A 23226-nucleotide genomic window follows, 5' to 3' on the forward strand; every position below is an offset into this window, starting at 1 on the left:
GTGAAGCTTCTCTTCATGTAGTAATTTACCATTTAGTCATGAGTCTGGCATAACTTTGGCCTCCCAAGCCAAAAATCAATCACATGCTAGGATTATGACCACACAACCATGCTTGGCCAATCAAAGCATTGCACCATCCTCTCAGGCTGCATTAGACACGTGAAGACCTGGAGAGTTGTGTATCTTCATGCTCTGTTTTCTCATATTTTTGTTTCTGTTGGTTGGATGCCTCTGGAAGGCTTCCCCTCAATTTAAAATTAAAGTTTCTACGTATGTGGTTTCTTTTATATTATTCTGTGTTTGTGATCCGAAGGCACCACATAGGAACTGGTTGTCCTAACACTGAGTTTATGCTGTACTGTATATTGTACCACATTTAAATACTATAATTGCATTTACTGTACTGTACTTACAACTCATTATTTTTCACATGCAACTGGTCTAGGGCCCAACAGAACCATCGTTCTTCATCCCTGCCAGCTCTTCGGTTTATTCAAGCTCATATGTGTAAATTTCTTGTTTCTCAACTGTCTTTTCAAATTCTCTGTTAAATGATTACTGTATTCAGTTGACAAGAAACCTTCCACTTTGACTCCTATTTCCAGGTATACCTCGTTATACGTCAGACATGTGTTCTTGAAAAGTACAATGTTAAGTGAAACAACGTATAGTGAACAAGAGATTACCATCGACCCAATGATATAAATAGGGGTTACATTCCTGGTGGGCAATGCTGGTCAAAATTTATCACCAAAATACAGGCAGATCCTGATTTATGAGAGGGTTATGTTCAAGTAAAATCTGTTGTAAATAAAAATTTTGTAAATCGGTGCACATTTTCCCGATATACCTTCTTTCAATATATATATAATATATATATATATATATATATATATATATATATATATATATATATATATATATATATATATATATATATATATATATATATATATATATATATATATATATATATATATATATATATATATATATATATATATATATATATGCCTTTTTTTTCTTTTCTAAAAACCAGTTTTTGTGATATAGTCCAGAACGCGACGTCTAGCATTATTCTTAGGTATGTTAATGCCTAGCAATAACTCTCCAGGCCAACATCAGGCAATTAAAACATCTAATAATTACTTAAATACGTAATATTAGGAGGACACGTCGCTACCTGGCATTTAATTGCAATTCTCAAAACCCCCTCCCGCACCCTCCGTTACATGCATTGCTATCGTCATCTCTTGCCCTAGAGCGAGCTGTAAACAAATGTCAACTCTCAAAGTGTGTAGATGGGTGGAATATCTACGTCTCATTCTGGACTACTGTATATCACAAAAACTTAAAAAAAAAAAAAAAGGCTTTTTGTTCAATCCAGAATGCGACATCTAGCTTTGATTACCCGAGCAGGAGGTGGAGAGGGAGGTGACGTTACATACAAGGCTCCGCTAGCTTAGGTCCAGATTATGATTATAAACCTTTTGGAATGTTTTCCAATACAGTATTAGGAACATTTACCGGAAGGTAAAATGTTAATTTTCATATCTCAATTAGGATACTCACTTTACTCTGATGAGGAAGAAGAAGGTACTGGTTGTGGAGAGTAACTAGGTGGGGGAGGGGACCCCAGCCCACCACATGTGAAGCATCTTTCAGAGATAGATGAAGATAGCTGTTTTGAAAGGTTTTTGAAGATTTCCAAAAGCCCACTTCTTTAATCTGACTGAGGCTCATTTGCTGCAGAAAGGCCACAGACCCTGCATATTTCCTGGTGTCATGTGCCAATAATTTCTTGCCAGGGTCTGCTTTACTCACTAACTGAGACAAATATTTTGTCATTTGACTAGGAGACAATTTCTTACCATCCTGTGATGAGAATACATAGGGGCTTCGATTATGGAAACTGGTTAACCATTCTTGAAGATTCCTAACTGGGCACAATATATGAGGAACCCTTGTCTCATCCATCTGCCATTTTATCCTGATAGGTTGAGCTCTAAAATCCTCCCTTTTATTTTTTCTTAGAATCTCCGTAGGAAAAAGGGTGACATCTTCCTCAGAAAATGATGGATTATTGGAAATTGAAATCAGTTCACTGATTCTCATACCTGTTGCAATTGCTAGAAGGAAGGCTGCCTTCTGGAGCAATCTGTCCCGGTTCAGATTTATATTGTAATTAGGCCCCATAAGAAATTTAGTAACTTTATCTAGAGACCAAGGTGGGATTCTCTTAGGCCGAGGAGGTCTCTGAATAAAAAAGGAATATCTGAGCATTTGATAAATTCTTGGGTTCAAAGTAATATTAAAACCCCATGCCAGAGGGTCAACCAATGCTGATTTAGAAGATGCAATTGTCGATCCTTGAAGGCCTTTAACTCTGAACAGAAAATCTAAAAATTCTAACACCACTGTTTCCGACAGTGTGATTGGAGTCGTTAACCTGATAAATTGTTGAAAAAATTTCCAAGCTTTCTCATATTGCATAGAAGTTTGGGGCCTATGACCTGCTATCACTTAGGTAACAATATTGGAATTACTAAACAATCTATTTTAATATCTTTCGAGAAACTCCAAGTGTGAAGTGCCAAGGATATCTCGAAGTGAGGGTGCAGTACCTGTTCTAGATATCCCTGTTGCAATTGTAGTGGATGCGGGCACCAGTCAACAGATCGAGACACCACGGTTGTAGGATCCAATATGGTGCAATTAAGAGGACCTTCCCTTGGAAGGATCTGAGTTTGTGAACCACTTTGGGCAACATATTCACAGGTGGGAACAGATAGATTGAATTCCAATGGTTCCAATCTATGAGTAGAGCATATTAGTCACTAACGATCTAGCGACTTCATAATAGAAGACGCGCTGTGGCCACCATGCTGACCAGACCGTATAAGAAATTGTCCCAAACACAATATGAGACATAAACAAAATAAAAGTCACTCGATTTCCTCACCATGCTAAGATGTATAAATACCGTATATAAAATCCTCGTGGCACTTAGTATTTCAGCTATTGCAACACAAATTAGTGAGCCTTCTTTATGCATATTTACAGCTGATTCGCCAGGCAAGAAGATGACGGTAGCAATGCTTGTGATGGAGGGTGCGGGAGGGGGTTTTGGGAATTGCAATTAAATGCCAGGTAGCGACGTGTCCTAATATTACGTATTAAGTAATTATTAGATGTTTTAATTGCCTGTATGTTGGCCTGGCGAGTTATTGCTAGGCATTAACATACCCAGGAATAAAGATAGACGTCGCATTCTGGATTGAACAAAAATCCCCAATTATCTTAAAATGATACAAAATATGTTTTTAATGAAAATTATTTGTGTACATAATAATTATAAGATACTGATAGACATAATCAGTGAAAGACATACAGTACAGTAATAGTTCTATACCTGTACTTAAAGATAAACAGATATGATTTGAAATAAATTGACCACTCTGAAATGCTAAGCCAGCATCTTTAATAATTATAGTACTGTAGTAATACAGAACAATGACTCCCATTTTATAATTTGAGATATGTGCTCTATGCAAAAATAAATAAATAAATAAAACATGCTTGACTTATGATCAGTTGTATGTCCTTCTAAGTTCTTGCTTTGTTTACATGGCACAAACACTGCAGTACTCTTTGTTTAATAATTATTTTAATTTGCTTTTACAATGTCCTCAAACAAACACCAAAGTGATAGAACTGAGTTTAACAGTGCTAAAAGGAAATATAAAATGTAAAAAAAGAAAAGAAAAAATGGAAATTCTACAAAAACTGGACAAAGGACATTGGACTATATGAGGAACTGAAAATTCCACAATACGGTAATTTCACCATGGACTAGCTTCATACAGTACTTTAGATTTAAAAAGCGATGCCTTGAAACCATTGGAGAAAAAATATCACCACACAAAGGTGCAAAATGCTTTTATGCCAGCCACCAGTCAGCATCTCGGCTCGGTCAGCTGATGCTTCACACACTTCCTCGTAAGTCGTTGACAATATCCACTCCTCCAAACATTTTTTTACTTCCAACTTCCACACTTTCTGTTATAACTCTACACCTTTATTGTACATAATTTTCATATGAAATGTAAGAATACGGAATAATTTTATTTTGTTTAATTTGTCATATACTGTATTATATAAGATTAATGAGGAGAAATTGAATAATTAGGCAACTGGCTAAGTGATAGTGTGTGTGGTTGTGTGAATGACGAGTCTTCTTGTCTTCATGTGAGTTTGAGGAATAAGTTGGTGTTTGTAGGAGACTGATGACACACTGAAAGCTTAATTGTAGACTTAATAGCATTGTGAGTATTAGATAATACAGTAATGAAATAAATTGTAAGCATACTTGAAATGAGAAAAACTGCATTATTTTAGTATATTTTCATTTTTACTAATGAAAAAATGTAACTGGGATTTTTGCTCATAAATCAAATTGTGGGACAATTTATTTTTTCATAAATATTTTTTTTTGTAAATTGGGGTCTGCCTGTATTAATTAAATACAGTAATAGCTTATTTTGTGTACAGTATGTAATTTAATGGAACTACTTATTCTTGGGAAGAAATGTGATTCACTACCTACACCTGGGGACTGTTTTACGGCTAAATTTCCTGCCCCGAGTCCCCGAAGTTGACCTTTATTGTTGCTTTAATTGCACTGTCCATTTCCTTGATGAGCTGGGAGAAGATGTGATGCACATAATAAGTTGCAGTAAGGAAGTCGTGTTGGGTCGCATAGAAATTACTTGAACATGTTCAGCTAAGTCGTCAAGGTTGATAGGATGTCCTGGAGCATTGTCCAGGATAAGTAGTGCCTTGTGTTTATGGCACAATATTCCTTCTCAGCAGGGCAGAAATCAAACTGAACCATTCTTGAAAAAGTACCATTTTTACCTGGGCATTTTTGTTCAAATGCCAAATAACAGGGAGATGCTGTTTTGAATAGCCCTTCATAGTCCTTGACCCTAAAATCCCCTGAAGGGTTTGCAAGAAGAGTTGGGCAATCTTTAGCTGCTTTGAAACCTGGCACAGTCTTTTCTTTCATTGCTATGAAGGTTCTAGCTGGCATACACTTCCAGTAAGCAGTTGAGGTGTATAGCTGTCTTCTTCAGTTATTGCTTTCAAAATCTGTGGATAATTTCTTGCTGCTTCTGTGTCAGCACTTTCAGCCTGACAGTGTACCATCAAAGATTACCATCGTCTAAACCTCATGCCATGTACCCACACTTGATGGTAAACAAGTCATTAAGAAATTAACCATCTTTAAGGGCAAATTTTTCTGACGTATCCTGAATTTACTGGTCACATTTACAGATTCCGTATGTGTGAATTTCCATAACCCAAATGTTTGTAACATGGGGGATGATTGTACTTAATTACAGTACTGTATTATTCACTACTTGCCCATTATCACTATGGGTGTCACTACATGTGCTTCAGTGGATGGACCCACATGTGTATGTTTTCCTTCTGTTGACGAAAAGCAATACAGATATCAAATAATTCTCGCTCAAGAAACATCACACAAGACTGAAGAGACATGTTGCTTCAAGTTCCTTTGGTGTTTATATATGCAAGCTAGTGAATAGTGATACACTAGTGACATGTCATTGACACCACATCACTTCAGTGTGGTTAACCTAAAGGTTATGCAATTTAATTTAAAATTTTGGCTATTTGACCCCTTGTACTAAGACCTCTGGGGAGGACATAGACCATGCCCTGGCACCCACAACATATCTTTTCTGATAGCTGATGGGTAGTTGTATTAGATGGAACTATCAGGTCTCTTAACAAAAGGTGTAACAAATCCAACCAAAATATATTGTTTAGGAAAAATGGCTACAGGACTAGAATACTGTATGCTCTCAGTTCTTTCTTGTACAGATATTTTATTTTTTATTTAGGCGTTCATGAATAGCATTTCACATTGTGCTATGATTTACATTTTCTTTTATCACTGTTAGATTTTCAATTTATGTTCATTAAATTTCCTGAAAGTTTTTTTTATATTTTGTGTGAAATATGTTATACTGTAATACAAAATTCATACTAATTTTGACATTAAGATTGATGCTAATCGAGGATGCCAGAATTCCATGCACATTGTGTATTTTTTTTTTTATTATTTTAAGGAACTGATGCTGCCTCATTTTTATCATGTGAATGTGTATCAGATATATTAAGTATTTATATAAGAGAATATACAAATTAATTGACGGGATCCTTTACCCTTTATAATTCACAGCCGCCCTTTGACCCCATTGGTCCACCTCGCTATTATGACGGGCCTCCATTACCAGAGTATCCAGCATCACGATCTCGTTCTGAAAAGAGACCTTCAGCTGATGTGAGTAAACATTGAAAAATTAAATTAGCGAATATATTTGGAAATAACTTTTTGTCATCTCTTAGATTGATTGATAGGTGAGTACAGCGGCTGAGTGGATACAGTGCTTGCCTCCTGCCCTAACGGTCAGTTCTTGGCATGCCAGTTCACCCAGCTTTAAAACAGTACCTAACTTTACTCTTGAGAAAATGAAGGCATATGAGTGCAGTGCTGGCCACACTTCCTCCTTGTTTACCAAAGGCCTAATATGCAGTGTGCTGTATCCATACTGCCTGTACTGGATTGTCAGACTTGTGGGACCCACTTTCACTTTTTCAGGATGACAAAGTAATGGTGCATGTTAAAGACATTATAAGTAACACTTTTATTAGTATGTAGTTGGCCATTTGTGAGAAGTGAAGGAGTGCTCCTCCTCCCATTGATACAGTAGTTAATTTTTTTTGACACCATAACAGTGTACAACTGTGTGCTGGTATGCCACAGTCTCTTCATGTCTATAGTATTTTGTCATTGAGTTTCATATTAACATTCTCTATTTATCACCATTTCACTTATTCCTTTCTCTTGTGTGCATAGTTGCTGAGAAAACCATTCATAATTTTCCTCTTTATTTCTCAGTGCTATCTTTACTTGTGCAATACTTTCACTCCCATGTAGACTTATTCATCAGATATTTTAGAATGTTTGCTTGGGATAGTTATAAAACTTACAGTAAAGACAGGCAGTGACTGGAATTTATCAAGGAAAGTTCTTACAGGGAATGGGGCATCAGGGTTTTATCTTTTAAAGTGAGGTTGATGGATAGGGATGGCTCTTTTTTATAGCTCAACTGTACAAAGTTCACCGGGGTATGCACTACAAACCCTGACATTGAGGTTGTCATTTTTCACTTGATGTTGTCATTGGCATAAAGAGATGTTAATGCGGTACATTTAAGGTCATACTTCACTTACTAAATACAGTAGGGTTATCAGACTTGCAGGACATGATCATCTAAAGATACTCAAGTCACTTCTCTGTAAAGCTCATCACTATAACCTTTATTTTGGGGAAGTATAAGTCATGTTATGTTTTATGTATAGGCCAGGTTGTACAGTAGTGTAACATGTTACAGTCATCAAGCTTCGTGTGTATAATCGTCTAATAGTACCTAGTTACCTCTGAGAAAACTAGGTCATTGTAACTTGTATGTTTGAAGAAACATGGGTCATGTTATATTTTATATTGCCTGAAGTTTAGGCAGAGGTGCTTATTCAAGCAGAGATTGTCATAGTGCCTGATGTTGAAACAGGAGGTAATGGGCCAAATATAACTGGTGATTGGCATTTGCTTTACCATTTTCTAAAGGCTCCTTTAGATTTCAGTGTAAAAGAGTGATGCAACCCCAATCTTTCTTTTATTTGTGGCTCTCTCTATTCTGGAATCCAATTCCAGAACTTGGTCAATGTAAGATAATATACATTGCATAATTTCTGAGAAATTTGTCAACTTTCAGTTGTATAGTACCTGGGTAATCCCTCATCAACTGTGGGGGTTATGTTCTAGATAATACACATAAGAGCTGGGCCTAACAGAGTTGGCTTGTATTGCATCTGCTGCATATGTTTTACAGCCCCATGTCTTGGTTAGCCCAAGCACGCACACTCGTGAATGTAGCATGTGTCTTTGTGCTTATTTCTCCCATTCTGTCGGTGTTACAATATTTTGTTCAGTTATGTTGATTAATTTTTGCTGAAAATTTTCTCAACCACGTAGATTATGTTCCAATGAAAAAGCTACGGTAATGTGTAAAGTGGTCTTCTGTTGACAAATTGTATTAAAGCAAAATTGTGTGAAGTGAAATCATGTTAAAAAGAGGTCCTGTATAATACCTACACATACCTGTAAAACCATTTTGTAAAATGATTTTTTATAAATCAATGCAGATTTTCTCATAGATTCTCTTTATAAATGCCGAGATACATTTCTATGCAGAAAAAAAAAATCCCCCAAACCTCTTAAAATGCCATAAAACATGTTTTAAGGAAACTTTTTAGAGTGCAATATAGTACATTAGTACTTTTATACTTGTACTTAAAAGAAATTGGAGGAAATTTTAAACAAAGTGAACAGTATGAAATGATAAGCCAACATCTGTGATAAATATATAACTCTAGTGGTACATTTATTCCTGTTACTGGATATAATTGGAAATACTGTACACTCGGAAAAATCTCATGCTCAACCCTTATAAGTTATTATGTCAACATTAAATTCCGCTGCTTTGTTTACATGGCGTAAAACTGCCCTCAATCGGTTGATGCTACACTAACGCTCTTTCGTGTGTTGCTGGCAATATTCACACCTCCAAACTTTTGTTCACTTCCAAATTCCAAACTTTCACTTATAACTCTACACCTTGATTGTACAGTACAGTCCAAGATTAGCATCTGAAATTAAGAAGAAAATAATTATCTAATACTGTACAGTAATTAATTTTCCAACATACATTACAGTACCTAGTGTATTACATGAGAGAAATTGGACAATAAGGTAACTGGGTGAGTGACTGTGTGCTTGTGGAGATGAATCTACTTGTCTATGTTGAGTTTGAGGAGTAAGTTATATGGTGATTGTAAGAGTATAATCACACATTGAAAGATTATTTGTATATTTAAATAAGATTGTGAGTGTTAGAGAAGTAAGCATTATTGGTATTAACAAATAAAAAATGCATTATTTTAGCATACACAGTATTCATTAAACTTTTATTAAAAAAAATATATGAAAATATTGTAGCCAAAAAATATTATAACTGATTTTTTTATGTAAATCAACACACAGGACTCTTTTTTATTACTTAAAATATTTCTAAACCAAACTTTGACCTAAGGGACTGCCCCTTGCTATTCACGGTTTCACAGTTCATGGTTTTTCACTATTCACAGCTCATTCCCTCCATCCCCCACCCCCACCCCCACCACCCCCATTTTTTTTTACGGTACAACACAGTAGTTCTACAGGGTGAGCATAAAGTCTTTCCCTGATTATGAAAAATAATATCTCGAAGACCATTCTAGATAGAAACATGAATGTTGTAGCATTGTGTAGACGAATTCATAGATTTTTTTTCATGCATATTTTAAGCTGCAAAAAACTGTATGTTTGTACCTAGCATATGTTTTGTGTAATAAATGTTTGTAATCAGGGAAAGACTCTATGCTCACCCTGTATATTATATAACCAGCTTCTTCCCTTCTCACAATCATCCTGTGGATGACACCATTACATGAAAAGAAAATGAGGACAGGAAGGTACTGTGGCTTGCTGGCTGGTCAGCTGTTCATTTACGTAAACAAGCTCAGTAACTCAACTGGGGATGAATGTGGGATTCCTTCCCCCCCCCCCCCCAGGATTTTTTTTTATTTTGCGATGATGTTCTATTAACCTGGCACCAAATAAATCTTAATAATATGGTAATTATGGTGAAATTGCATACTGTAGTTATAGAGAGATTGGGGAATTTCCATCGAGTCCAGCCAGCCACCTGTCCTAGCTCCCTATTATAATAATAATAATAATAATAATAATAATAATAATAATAATAATAATAATAATAATAATATTTATTAAATAAAATTGTTGTACAGGTTGAAAATTGGGTTAGCATATTTATAATCTATCAGTTATACAGTTCATCATGAATATAGACATTGTAGGTATATGGTGCATGTAGGATGTGAGAGTATATGTAGTACAGTTATACAATTTCCTGTGTGCCGAGACAGTGCAGGTAAACATCAATGTAAGGCAACATAGTTAAGGATAGCTGACAAAGCTGTGCTTATATCCAGGAGGGTCCCTCACAGACAATTCCCTCTCCACTTCATTTTTTCTTATTTAATACTTATTGTATAGTATAATGTATGATTTCATTGGTGTATTAATGTTTTGCAACACTGTACATGTACCATATTTAAAGAAAACATACTGAAAGTACCATATATGGTTTTGCTTAAGGGTGACTCAAGTACAGTACAATACAGTTTCTCAAATAGAATGTACTAAATGGTTCAGTACACCTATACAGTATAGTGTAGTACAGTACAGTATATACAGTACAGTACTGTACTGTATTTTATATTGCTGTAAGTAAGTAGATTTCATTGGTTTTTATTATTTTTCACTATTGTATATCTATTTAAAGTAATCATACTACAGTATACTGAAACACTGTACCATATAATGGGTGTGTTTATGGGTGACTCAAGTACAGTTTCTCAAACATACAATACAGTACTATGGCTGCTAATATTGTTCACGGATTTTGAAAATTTTGAAGGCACTGTGAAACCTAACCACCGCAAAAAGCAAGGGTCAACTTATCTGTGCACATAATTTAAGAATTTGGTAGTGGGTTACAGATGTGACTGCTGTATGTGTACACATGAAAAATTTTAATAGGAAATTCTTCTTTTTGACAGAGGTTTTTGTCCTTGGTGTGTACTGTATGTTTCAGGAATGTGATAAGTGTAGTTTAAGGATATCTGTTTAGACTGTTAATGGTCCTTAATTTGAATCTTTCTGCTGTTTCTCCCCAACTGTAATTACACTACCCTACTAAATTTTAAATTTGTTATGCTCTAGCACACTGACTAGCTATTTGACAAATTTAGTACTGTACAGTATTTGGAATTACACTTTCAGTTTATTTTATATTGTTTATAATATACAGTACAGTACTGGAATTTTCGGAATTTGTCTTAATTTAATTACGTTAATTTATTTCAGCCATATGACCGTAGTGTGGATGAGTTCTTGCAGCGGACGAGGGATCGACGTGAACGAAGTCGTGAGCGTCGATATCGAGAGCGTAGATAAAGTGGGTTTTTTTTTTTTTTATCATCTTGTTTTGATAAGATTTTAAGAAACTTTGAAAGGACCAAAATGTGCAGTAGTAGAAATTGCATGTGAGTTTTAGATGTGTGGTATGATAGAGGTGAAAAGGTGATCAGTTTAGAAAAGGAAACAGGAAAGTGTGAATGCACTTGTCTGAAAACCATTAATGCTTCCAAAGAGTATTTTGGATGGCTACCTCACTTATTACCTCTGGCAAGTGAGTTAGAGTTTATAGTTCACATTTAGTTTTAATTTGTATTGAGTACAGGGTATTTGCCTTGACCCTATGTATGATAATTCTTCTTTACTTGTGTTTCAGTAGGAGTATCAACCCTGCTCTTGGATTGTATTAATCAATATTATTTTATGTATACAAGTAAGGCAATACTGTATTCAATTTGTTCAGTAATACGAGGGTCATTCAATAAGTAATGAGACTTTTTGATGTAGATGCAGAAAAGGGGAGGGGCAAGCGGCAATCAATGTAGCAAAGGGGAGGGGCAAGCGGCAATCAATGCAGCAAAGGGGAGGGGCAAGCGCAGCAGTCATGTTACTTCATGCATAAGCCACATCTTATTTTCTTTTCGTTTTTGGTCAGTTCATTCAATTAGTCTCGAGTAAGTGTTGCATTAACAATGAACGCTCCACTTGAACTTTGTACTTTAGAAGAACAATGATCTGTTATTCGTTATTTAAATTAAAAAAGGATAAACCCAAGCAAAATTCATCACAGAATGTCACTTCAATACTGAAGCAATCGGTTGAACAAACTTTTACAAGTGGTTGTACAATTCAAGAATGGACAAACAAGCATTCTGGACGAAGATCATGCCGGATGACCTGTCAGAGTTTTAACGCCCACATTGCACCATATGCAGGAAGTGATGAGAAAACTGGGCTGGGAGATTTTACCTCACCCCACATACAGTCCAGATCTTACACCATCAGACTACCACATGTTTGGTCCACTCAAAACAGCTTTATGTGGAAACCATTTTTTGAATAATGAAAAGGTGAAGAAAGAAACCAGAAATTGGTTATGGAGTCAACCGAAAGAATTTTTCACCACAGGAATAAGAAGACTTGTAGAAAGGTGGGACAAGTGCATAGCTGTAGAGGGAGATTGTGTGGAAAAATAGGTACTGTATGTGATCATTATTAATAAATCATTACTTCTGCAGTTATTAATTTGTCTCGTTATTTATTAAATGACCCTCGTACATTGATGTATAGCATCAAGCAAGAGTGCAAATAAAACTTGTAAAACATTCATATGTCCTTTAATAGTATTAATTAATACTTAATCAATATTTGTCTTTGATTTTCCTCTTCAACTGTGTTTTATATACATTTAGTATGAACAGAAGTTCTATAGTACGGTAATATTCCTGTTAGCACGGAACAATTGGTGCAGAGCACTTCCGGGAATAAGAGATTTTCGGGTAACGAGACGACTCTCTCGGAGCCGGAAAAAATCCCTCGGAGCTGGAATGTTCAGAAATTTTCCTGTTAACGGAAAAATTTTCTCGGAAGTTCCAGAAATTGCCCATTACATCATCTCTCGAATCCAGAGAAATATCCCCCATCCCCGGAATTTTCCGGGTATCGGGAAAATTTTTGCAAAATTTTCTGGAAAATGTGCCCCTCTGAAAATCGTTACCAAAGCCGGAATTTTCTGGAAAATTCTGGCTTTGGGAACGATTTTCCGAGAAAATTTCAATTCCGGCTGTCGGAGAGTTCTGGGTTTGAAGGATTCCGGCTAACGGAGACATTGCTGTACAATACTGTGTTATTTTCTTATTTTAATTATCAACTTCATTGTTCAATCCCCATGAATACTCATCTTCATAAACATGATGCTATAGCTATTTCCCACACTTGAATACTGTACTGTACTCAGTAATTGAATAATTTTTAAATTCTAGTTATTTATATGAAGTTGTGACATGTCAATTTTTATAGACCATATTTTTACGATGTTTTCTGGTATGCAGGTCTCTCGCACTGTTGGCAAAGTATTTTGCCAACAGCTTTGATTTCTTATGTTTGTGTTACATTATAGAGCTTAAGCAAGTTAAATTTAATGCGATTTGACATCATTCCATTATTATGGATAGCCAAGCATTGGGAAATGGAAAAGCTTTTGTGGTCAATTATGAAGGAAACTGTACAGTATTTGCCCAAAATATATAATGAACTCATCAAGTTTTGATTTTCATTTGATTTGATTATAAATAGAGGGTCTACTAAAATATGATACAGGTGTGTCGTGCTTAACTTAGTACAGTAGAGTCCCGGTTATCCAGCATGTATGGGGATTGAGAGGTGCTGAATAAAGAAATTTTCCGATTAGTTGAACCTCACTCTTGGGGTCCCCAATTAATCTTACAATGCACAATGCTACAGGCTGACCTTACGAATATGAGTCATAAAATGGATTTCTGTAACACTTATTCCATCTTATACAAACTATGTGGTTCAGAAATAAAGAAAATATAATATAAAACTATAAAATAAGAAAAATCAAAGCATGGGTGTGTATATGTGGGAAGTGAATGTGTGTTGAGGCGATGGGTTATTGAGTTATAACTGCGTGGCTCCACTCCCTTCCTATGTGAAGTCACATCATACACACAGCGTCTGTGCGGCAGCCACATGTCTGTGAGTCAGCTTAGCGACTGCCTGGCTGAACTGTGTCTTGCCCAGAGGATGGTTTGAGCGTGGAAGAAGCTATTTTCTTGTACAGTCAACCCTCGCTTTACGCGGTCCCACTTTACGCGTTTCCACGTTTACGCGGTACCCTGCCGAGACCGGAATGCTCACTTTCCGCGGTGTGTGTACCCTTTTACGCGGAGAGCGGCGCGAGCAGGGTGCGCACAAGGTTGCCCAGTCATCAAAACATTACCGAGTTCTTCACCCGCCACCCACCACAGCCGGCCCAAGTCAGTGATAGTGATAATGATAGTGAGAATATGGACTTATATGGACTTTGAGGGGCTTGACAAAGAGGCCTAATATTATAGATATTTCTCTTAATTATTAATTGTGTGTGCATACCATCATAAAATTAAAAAGTTATTTTTACTACAACGTAGGTATTGTGTCTGAAAAAGTGGAGTTTGGGGGTCGGCCCGGTCTCTATTTCAATTAATCCCATATGTTATGTTGTTCACTTTACGCGGGCCGCCGTGGGTTGAATTAACCGCGTAAAGTGAGGGTTCACTGTACATAAAATATGTGCTATTGTATTTTATGTTATGTATCAATTTTATTGTTTATCATAGCAATATATATGGCAGCTCATCCCCATTGGGCGCGGTATTCAAACTTACGATTTTAGCTGATTTGGGAGGAATTTTTATTTTTATTATTATTTCATTTTGGTTCCAGTTGCATAGATACTGCATAACTGGGATTCTAGTGTACAGTCCCCCAAAAGGTATCGTTCAATTTTCTGTCATTACAATGTGAAACGCTAGACGAAATGAACCCCAGTGCTCCATCATTAGTTGGTATGCCTGCTTGCCATATCAACAATAGCTACAGATGGGGGTAGGATTGGGGGAGGGAGTTGTCGTTGTATGGTATACAGTACTAGATACTTCAATATAGCAAGAAATCCATAAAGCTATATTAATGTATGTACAGTATTGTTAAAAAACGTATACATACCTGTACTGTATATTCATTCATGCTCAAAGGTCGTAGATGTAGAACTACCAACCATTCAGAAACAGGTAGAGTAACATTGCTCGGAAAGCCTAGAATCACATCGACCCTATTTTTTTTTGGGGGGGGGGGGCTGTACATGCATTTTTGTAAAACATAAAGTACTGTATATGAAATTATATTATGAAGTTTACATTTTCTGTACTATCTGGAGATACATTTCAAACCTAAGATTTTCAGCTATATAATGTAACACAATCATAAAAAATCAAATGTGATGCAAATGATGAATATTTTAAATGTGTACTGTACAACTACAGTATTCCGTTAAAGCTTGCTAGGACTAGGTAAAATGGTCCCCGTGAGAAAGCAAAATCTGAGAGTTTTTCATGCCAGTCCCAGGTGTGCAAAATACATATATAATAGCTATCTGCACATGTATAACAACATTATGTATGCAAAAGATAATATTATAAATATAAAATAAAATAAATAAATAAACATAAACATGAAATAACGCTGTATGGACATTAGGTCCACACAGTGATAGTTAGTTGTGGTGCACAGGATGTAAACAATTCCTGTACTGAACAGTTCCTAGTGAACATGCCTGGTACCGATAAGTATTTGTAATGTGTATACTGTAGGTACCTATATGTATAATTATATCCTTTTGTATTAAATTGGGTAAATTGTATTAATAATTCCAAGAATTGTGATAGTGAGCTGTGGTAGTGAGAAACATGATAGCATATAGCCAGTGATTTGGCTTTTCCAAAATATACCTTGCTAATTACAGGGTGCATCTTAGGATCTGGGAAATATGGTGTTCTGTACTGTCCTGTAGTGTTGACCCCTCTTGATCCCTGGCACAGCCTCAGATTTATTTTACAGGTATTTATTTTCCATGGCAATTCGTGAGTTTCCACGTTCACAGACGTAAATAGTATGACCTTCAAACCATGATCCACACTTAGTCCTACAGTACACTAGTCCAGCTCAACTGGACTTTCCCAATCATCTTATGGATACCCTGAGTTCTCCTTAATGCTATGAATACACACAATTAATATTATATAACCATAACTGGGTACAAGACAACACATGATTCAGTAACATCGAGTAGGTGCGTTATCCTTTATCAATGTTTCCCGTTTTCTGAGATTCTACAAGTGCGGTGGATTTGAGTGTTATGTTACGTAATATGAATTAAAGGGGGTTTTTAGGAATGACAATGATGTGCGCAGTACACCGGGTGAGGGTTAGAGCGGGTGGAGGGTGCACTACTGCCCCCTGGCCCTGTGTCGGCACACTTGTTTCCACTACCCTCCCCCTGAGTATAACCCAGGTACATCCGTCCCCGTTCTTCCTTGACTCCTCCCTCTTCTGCTTCAAGTTCTGCAGGAGCTTCTTGTGCTGTTCCCTCTGTATTACCGTGCGATCTCACACGAGAAACTGAGGTGTATTAAGTTCACACCGATGCATACAAGATATTTCCTTTGAAGTATAGTTTCTGGATCACTTGCAACACTTCACATAGGTCTGATACATTTATCCTTTTTCCAAATCAAAGTTCTCTTATAGTTCCATCACCCACCAGTTGGAGCTATAACCCACCACCCAGATAGCTTAGAAAGTATCCTCTCCCAGCAAGTGCGGACCCCAGTTCGGGGGGCGTGCCACTCCGAAACTGACCATGTCCAAGAGTGGGGGTTGGTGGTAAGCGTCCACTGATCGGGGGTCCGCTCACACTTGCAACCTGCAGTATCCTTCCAAATCTGCAGGTAGGACCACCTCCAATCCCAATCCGGTCTGGCTGCTCCAGGAGCTCCAGCCGGGACCACCAAACGGGCCGCCTATAGGCAAAGGCCCGTGTCGGACTACGGTCCGAAAATCTCAACAACAACAACGGGAGCTATATTCACTAATTGTTCACAGACATTCATAGAATGACCTTCAAACACGATCTACATTCAGCCCTTATAGTACACTAATCCATACTGGATGGACTCTCCCAACCATCTTATAGATACCTTGAGTTCTCCTTAATGCTATGAGTACATACACTTAATATTATATACCCATACCTAGGTACAATTCATCAAATAATTCAGTAACATTCAGTAGGTGAGTTATTCTTTATCAATGTTTCCCTTTTTCTGATATTCTACAAGCGCGGTGGATTTGAATGTTATGTAGTGTAATATGAATAAAAAGGCTTTTAGGGATGACTATGATGTTTGCAGTATTGTACATTACTTTTGACATAGAGGAGAATTTTGGGGGCTACAGCTACAATGATAGGTTATAATGTTTTGAACTATTTCAATAGATTCCTTTCTAACTGTATGATTCCTACCAAATATAACATACAGGTTGACAATCCCTTATCCGAAATCCGTGGGACCAGATGCATTTCGGTTTTCGGAATTTTTCGGATTTCAGAATTATTTTATTTTTTATGTTTTTATTTTTTTTTATATACAGGCATCAGACCACCTGGGCAAAGGTCACTAACCCACATTGGGGCCTGGGAGCTAAAATATAATATTAATTATAATAATAATAATTCATAGGTCTAGGTCGTGTTTCTCACTTTGATCTTTTTTTCATTCTAGTACAGGTTGTACCTCTCTAGTCCGGCAACCTCGGGACCTGACCAGTGCCGGACCATGGAAATTGCTGGACCATGGAAATTCACCCTTTTCCTGGATAGATAGTGACTTGTGCTTATGCTTGGAAGCACTAGCAACACTTGCTCTGCATCATGGTCTCTTTGAAGGGTTAAATGTCGTGTAGTAGCTTCTCAAATTTCGCGAGTTTTTAATTCTTAACGTATTTTATTGGAACACACAAAAATTAATAAATAAAAATTTTGACGACGGAAACTTGAATTTCGACGGGTTTGAACGGCCCGCCAACGTGCAGACGACGTGCATAATCGTGTAAACAGCGTCATTTCTCTTATGTACAAAAGATTCATTATTGTTTATTACTGAATGTCTTTTTTATTGAATTAATGTTTGTGTGTGCAAAATGAGCAATACAATTCATTAATAATACGTAGAATATTAAAACACACGAGGAAATGACACAGCATTGTTTTCGTTGATTACAAAACCAGTGACTGGTTCTACATATAAAACTGAAGAAAATAAGACCTTGGTTGTAGCTGTAGTAAAATTAATATGGTTGTTTTAAGTAATGTTATTTAATGTTAATAAATGGAACAATAGAAGTAGCTAACGATAATGGTAAAGAAAAAAGAGAGATCGTGTATGTAAAGTGCATACGCACATGTGAAAACATATCATCGTTACTTTACATAAGAATATGAAAGCAACACTTATTTACTGTTCATATATATTTTAATTAATGTTTCTGAATTTGTTTTTATTGAATTAATGTGTGTGTGTGCAAAATTAACAATACAATTTATTAATAATACGTGGAATATTAGAGGAGACGAGACGGCTGCCGGCATTGTTTATGTTAAAGCTTACAAAACCAGTGACTGATTGGTTCTACATATAAAACTGAAGAAAATAAGACCCTGAGTTTAGCTGTAGTAAAATTAATGTAAAATAATTAATATGGTTGTTTGAAGTACCTGTAATGTTATTTAATGCTAATAAATGGAACAATATAAGTAGCTAACCATTAATGGTAAAAAAAAAAGTGAGACTGCGCGTATGTAAGTGCGCACATGTGAAAACATATCGTCATTACTCTACATAAGAATATGAAAGCAACACTTATTTACTGCTCATATATATTGAAGGGTTAAATGTTGTACTCTGTATAGACAAGCAGAGAGAGAGAGAGCAGCCGAACTGCCGGATGTAAACAAACCTTAATTTCCCGCGGCTTTTTTTTTTTAAGGGGATTAGCCCACCCGGGCATAGGTCACTGACCCACATTGGGGCCTGAGGGGCAAAAATTTAATACTCCTGTAATAATAATAATAATTCAGATAAGAAAAAAAAAAAGCTGCCTATCTACCTATTGGACAAACTAAAATCGTTCCGGACCACGGGAGTTTCCGGACCACAGAATGCTGGACTAGAGAGGTACAACCTGTAGTATTTCTTTATTACCCTGTATTATCATTATTTTATTATTACAGTATTATTGTTGTTATTATTATTATTATTATTATTATTATTATTATTATTATTATTATTTATTTTATTATTATTATTATTGTTATTATTTTATTTTTGTGTATGTTTTATTAAACATTTTATTTACAATGAATAATTATTATTATTATTATTATTATTATTATTATTACTATTACTATTACTATTACTATTACTATTACTATTACTATTACTATTACTATTACTATTATATTTTCGCCCCCCAGGCCACGATGTGGGTCAGTGACCTGTGCCCGGGTGGGTGGGCTAACAATTGTAAAAAAAAAAAAAAAAAATCGGTTTTCAGAGCTTTTCGGTTTTCGGAATTGCGGATAAAGGGTTGTCAACCTGTAGTAGTGTACTGTACAGTGTATGTAACCACAGCTCACAGTAAGATGGTTTGTATTGTTTTTTTCTCTGGAAGGAGGCGGTCCCCAAATTGAAAATACATACACTGCAATTGAAGAAGCAGTTCATCAACTCTAAGATCCAGCTTCTATACATGGGATTCCAGGGATTTTGGAAAATGAAGAACTTACTGATGGTAATTCACTCAACATACATTTCCAACCCTCTGATATATTTTGTTCTTTTCTGTCCTTTTTATTTCAAAAAATACCTTTGGTGCCCTATTTTTACTTTTATCTTTCTTTTGAAATATACTGATTTTTTTTTAATTTTTAAAAATAAACAACATTAGTAAGTTGGTTAAATTTCTAGCTGGCTTATTGCTTCCCTAAGTTAGATATTAAATGTTGTTATAACTCGTATTGTAATTGAAAAAATTGAGAAGTGAAAATATACAAAATGCAGTATATTATAATTAAATCAATTTATAATATTGTAACATTTAATTTAGTTGATATTTACAGTTAGAACTATTTTATACAATTACTTTCAGATGGTCAACACTATTTTTCAGACCAATATTTTTTCTAAAAACTTAAATATATTTTTAATTACAGGTTGACAATCCCTTATAGGTAAACAGCACACGTTTCATATATAAAAATTATTAGTCAGTATCATTTCTGTAATAAATTAACATAATTGATAAGGTCTTTCAGATGGTTACTGTCTTCTACACCTTACCTGACTTGTTATCATTGTGTAACATACTCCAAGGCTACACCAATATGTGGGCATAATACTTAATTTATATTTCTTGCCAATGGGTGAAAGCATTCATTGCCAAGCAGCCAGAGTAAACAAAATAATCACCAGGCAAGGAATAACGGGAGGCAGAAGAGTACAGTGACCCCTCGGTTAACGAACTGCCTTCCATAAGAATCTTCAATTCGGTTAATGAACAAAAATTCGGTTAACAAATTTCTTACAAACCGACCTCAACATGTTTTCGCTTGCACTGGCCGGGCAACCAGCTTTAGTATCAGTCCGCCAATACATTAATCGGTTCTAGGGTTTAAATTCCTTACTATTTTAGTAAATATCAAGAAGTTTATTCTATTCAATAATTTTAAAAGTTTAATATTCAATTTTTTAGTCATTTTAACAATTATTGAACGTAATTGAAGGTAAAGTGACTAGTTTAATGCGTGGCATCCAGCCTCTTAACACAGCAAACAGGCGTTAGTCTCTCTCTGTTTTCACTGGAGGTAACATCTTGCTTGAGACTCTCTTCAACTAAACGCTTTTTTTCTGTGTTTCCAAGCAAATTATTGGTCGTTTGAAATTTATTTTACATATTGACAATAAATAATGCAGTGCGGTGTTGATTTAAAGAAAATAATCTTGAATTACACCAAGAGAACTAAAATTTTATGGGTGAAATGGTGCCATGGGGTGACTTCTCTTCCACCCCAATGCCTTCTCTTCTTCCTTCTCCTCCACCCCCATTCTAATTCCCATCATCATTATCATCATCATCATCATCATCATCCAGGAGCCTTCTACATACACACCTCAAAGTAAGTGAACTTTTCTACCATTTTTGTTGAATTTAGGAAATTTTCGGTGAGCTGGAACCAATTACCCAAAAACCCATTGAAACAATGGTTTCGGTTAACGAACAACCTGCTGGAACGGATTGAGTTCGTTAACCAAGGGACCACTGTACTGTAATTCGTGAAAATCTTTCCAACTGAAATTGTATCGTAAAAACAAAGCAAAAATATTAACTAACCAAAACCTGACCTAACTTGACTTTACCTAATCTATCTTTACATAACATATCCATTATTTGTCAGAACAGGAACACTCAGCCTTTGGCCTCCCACTCAGCTTTTATAATAAATGATTCGGTTGTAACGGAACCCTCCTCCATTGCCAACCACTTCAATGAATATTTTATTAATGTTGGCAAAAATCTTGCAGAGAGCATCCCTAATCACCATGAGGAATTTAGAGCCTACCTGCAAAACAGACAGCAAAATGAGCTGTTCTTATCCCCTGTCACAGCAGATGAATTACTGGCCATCATAAAAATGTCCAAAGATGCAGCAGCAGGCGAAGACAATATACCAATGAGCATCATTAAGAAAGTAGCCCACTTATTACTACCTGTTCTCCTACATATTTGTAACTCCTCCTTCACTTGTGGTGTCTTTCCTGATAAACTGAAAATTGCTAAAGTCCACCCGGTATATAAAAAATTTGGGGACAAAGGTCTCCTCAAGAATTACCGCCCCATATCAGTCCTGCCAGCCTTGAGTAAGATACTGGAAAAGCTAGCATGTAATAGACTAAATTCCTTCTGCAATGCCAGTAACATCTTTACAGACTGCCAGTTTGGATTTAGAACTAGAAGGTCGACTGAGAGTGCTCTGCTATCCTTTACTAATGACATCTTAAATTCCTTTGATGACAGTCAGTTCACAGTCGGTATATTCTTGGACCTCTCTAAAGCCTTCGATACTGTCGACCATACCACCCTCCTTTCAAAGCTTGAAAATTACGGCGTTAGGGGCCTGTCCCACAATTGGTTTACCTCATATCTGTCCAACAGGATGCAGTATATCTGCTATAATAACCACCAATCTGACTCCTCACCAATCTTGTATGGAGTCCCCCAAGGTTCCACTCTCGGTCCAGTACTGTTTTTGTTGTACTATCGTGGACAAAAATTCGCTCCCTCCAAAACTGAAGCAGTATCGACCCCAAATGAGACAAAACGGTACACCCGCACACAGTCAGGGTAAGTCAGTTCGGAGACTCATTCCTGTGACTCAGTTCCACCACAGGGAGCGAACTTTTGTCCACGATAGTACATAAACAACATAATCCACGCCAGCTCACTCTTAAAATACAACTTATTTGCAGACGATAGTAATCTCTATGACAGCAACTCAGATCTCCATTCCTTGATGAGAACTATGAACACTGAATTAACTAAAGTCGGGACCTGTGTAATACGTAATAAACTGACCTTAAACCTTGAGAAAACCCACTACACGATCTTTCACAGAAGGAAAACTTACCCCCAGACTTGGACCCCCTGTACCTTGGTAATATAGTCCTCAAACGCGAACAAAATATTTAATTCCTCGGAGTTATTTTTGATGAGAAACTTAACTGGAGAAACCACATACAAGCCATTCACAGTAAAATCAATAAACAGTGCGGTATCATGTATCACACTCGACATTCACTCACTCTCACAGCAATGAAAGAAATCTATCATGATCTTGTTTACCAACACCTGATACACTGTCACACACTATGGGGGCCTCTGGCTCTTCAAAAACACAATCTCTGGTTACTGCACAAAAGAGATTTGTACTGACAATAACCTACTTCACAAAAAACAGATCACACAAACGAAAAATGTGCTTTATTGAAATTTTTAAAATTCGAAGATATTAACACCTACTGCTGTGCCCTCTTTGTTTACAAATCTATCAATCACTTGCTTGACAATAATTATTTCCAGTTCTGGAATAATCAGAGATACAACTTAAGGCACCCAGAGCTACTAAGACCACCCCCCATGCGCTCCTCTCAGTCCCAGACCTCCATAAAATATCATGGTGTGAAGGTATGGAACAACTTACCCCCACCCATACGAGCAAAGACTACGCTCCCTTCCTTTAAATCATCTCTAAAAAATATCTATTGTCGAAGTATTAATATTTCTTGTAACACTTACTATATTTACAGTACCTGCTTTTATTGTACCACCAAATCCGTTTTATCGGAAATTATCAT

The 23226-nt window shown here is 36.3% G+C and overlaps 1 protein-coding gene across 7 annotated transcripts in view; it reads left to right on the forward strand.

Annotated features, from left to right (window-relative positions):
* Window positions 1–19686, forward strand: part of LOC121859501 (YTH domain-containing protein 1-like) — a 92618-nt gene extending 72932 nt beyond the window's left edge. For 2 of the 7 annotated variants that reach the window (XM_042356351.1, XM_042356354.1), the window contains exons 13-14: window positions 6272–6373; window positions 11144–12559. In XM_042356351.1, coding sequence (XP_042212285.1) covers window positions 6272–6373; window positions 11144–11233 — 192 coding nt within the window. In that variant the 3' untranslated portion in view covers window positions 11234–12559. Of the gene's footprint in view, window positions 1–6271; window positions 6374–11143; window positions 12560–17538; window positions 17561–19486 lie in introns of those variants that run through there. The other 5 variants (XM_042356355.1, XM_042356358.1, XM_042356353.1 and 2 more) reach the window with 4 other exon arrangements.
* The last annotated feature ends 3540 nt before the right edge of the window (window positions 19687–23226 follow it).

Source organism: Homarus americanus, unplaced genomic scaffold, assembly GCF_018991925.1.
Source record: "Homarus americanus isolate GMGI-L3 unplaced genomic scaffold, GMGI_Hamer_2.0 scaffold7626, whole genome shotgun sequence".
NCBI classification, from domain to species: Eukaryota; Metazoa; Arthropoda; class Malacostraca; order Decapoda; family Nephropidae; genus Homarus; species Homarus americanus.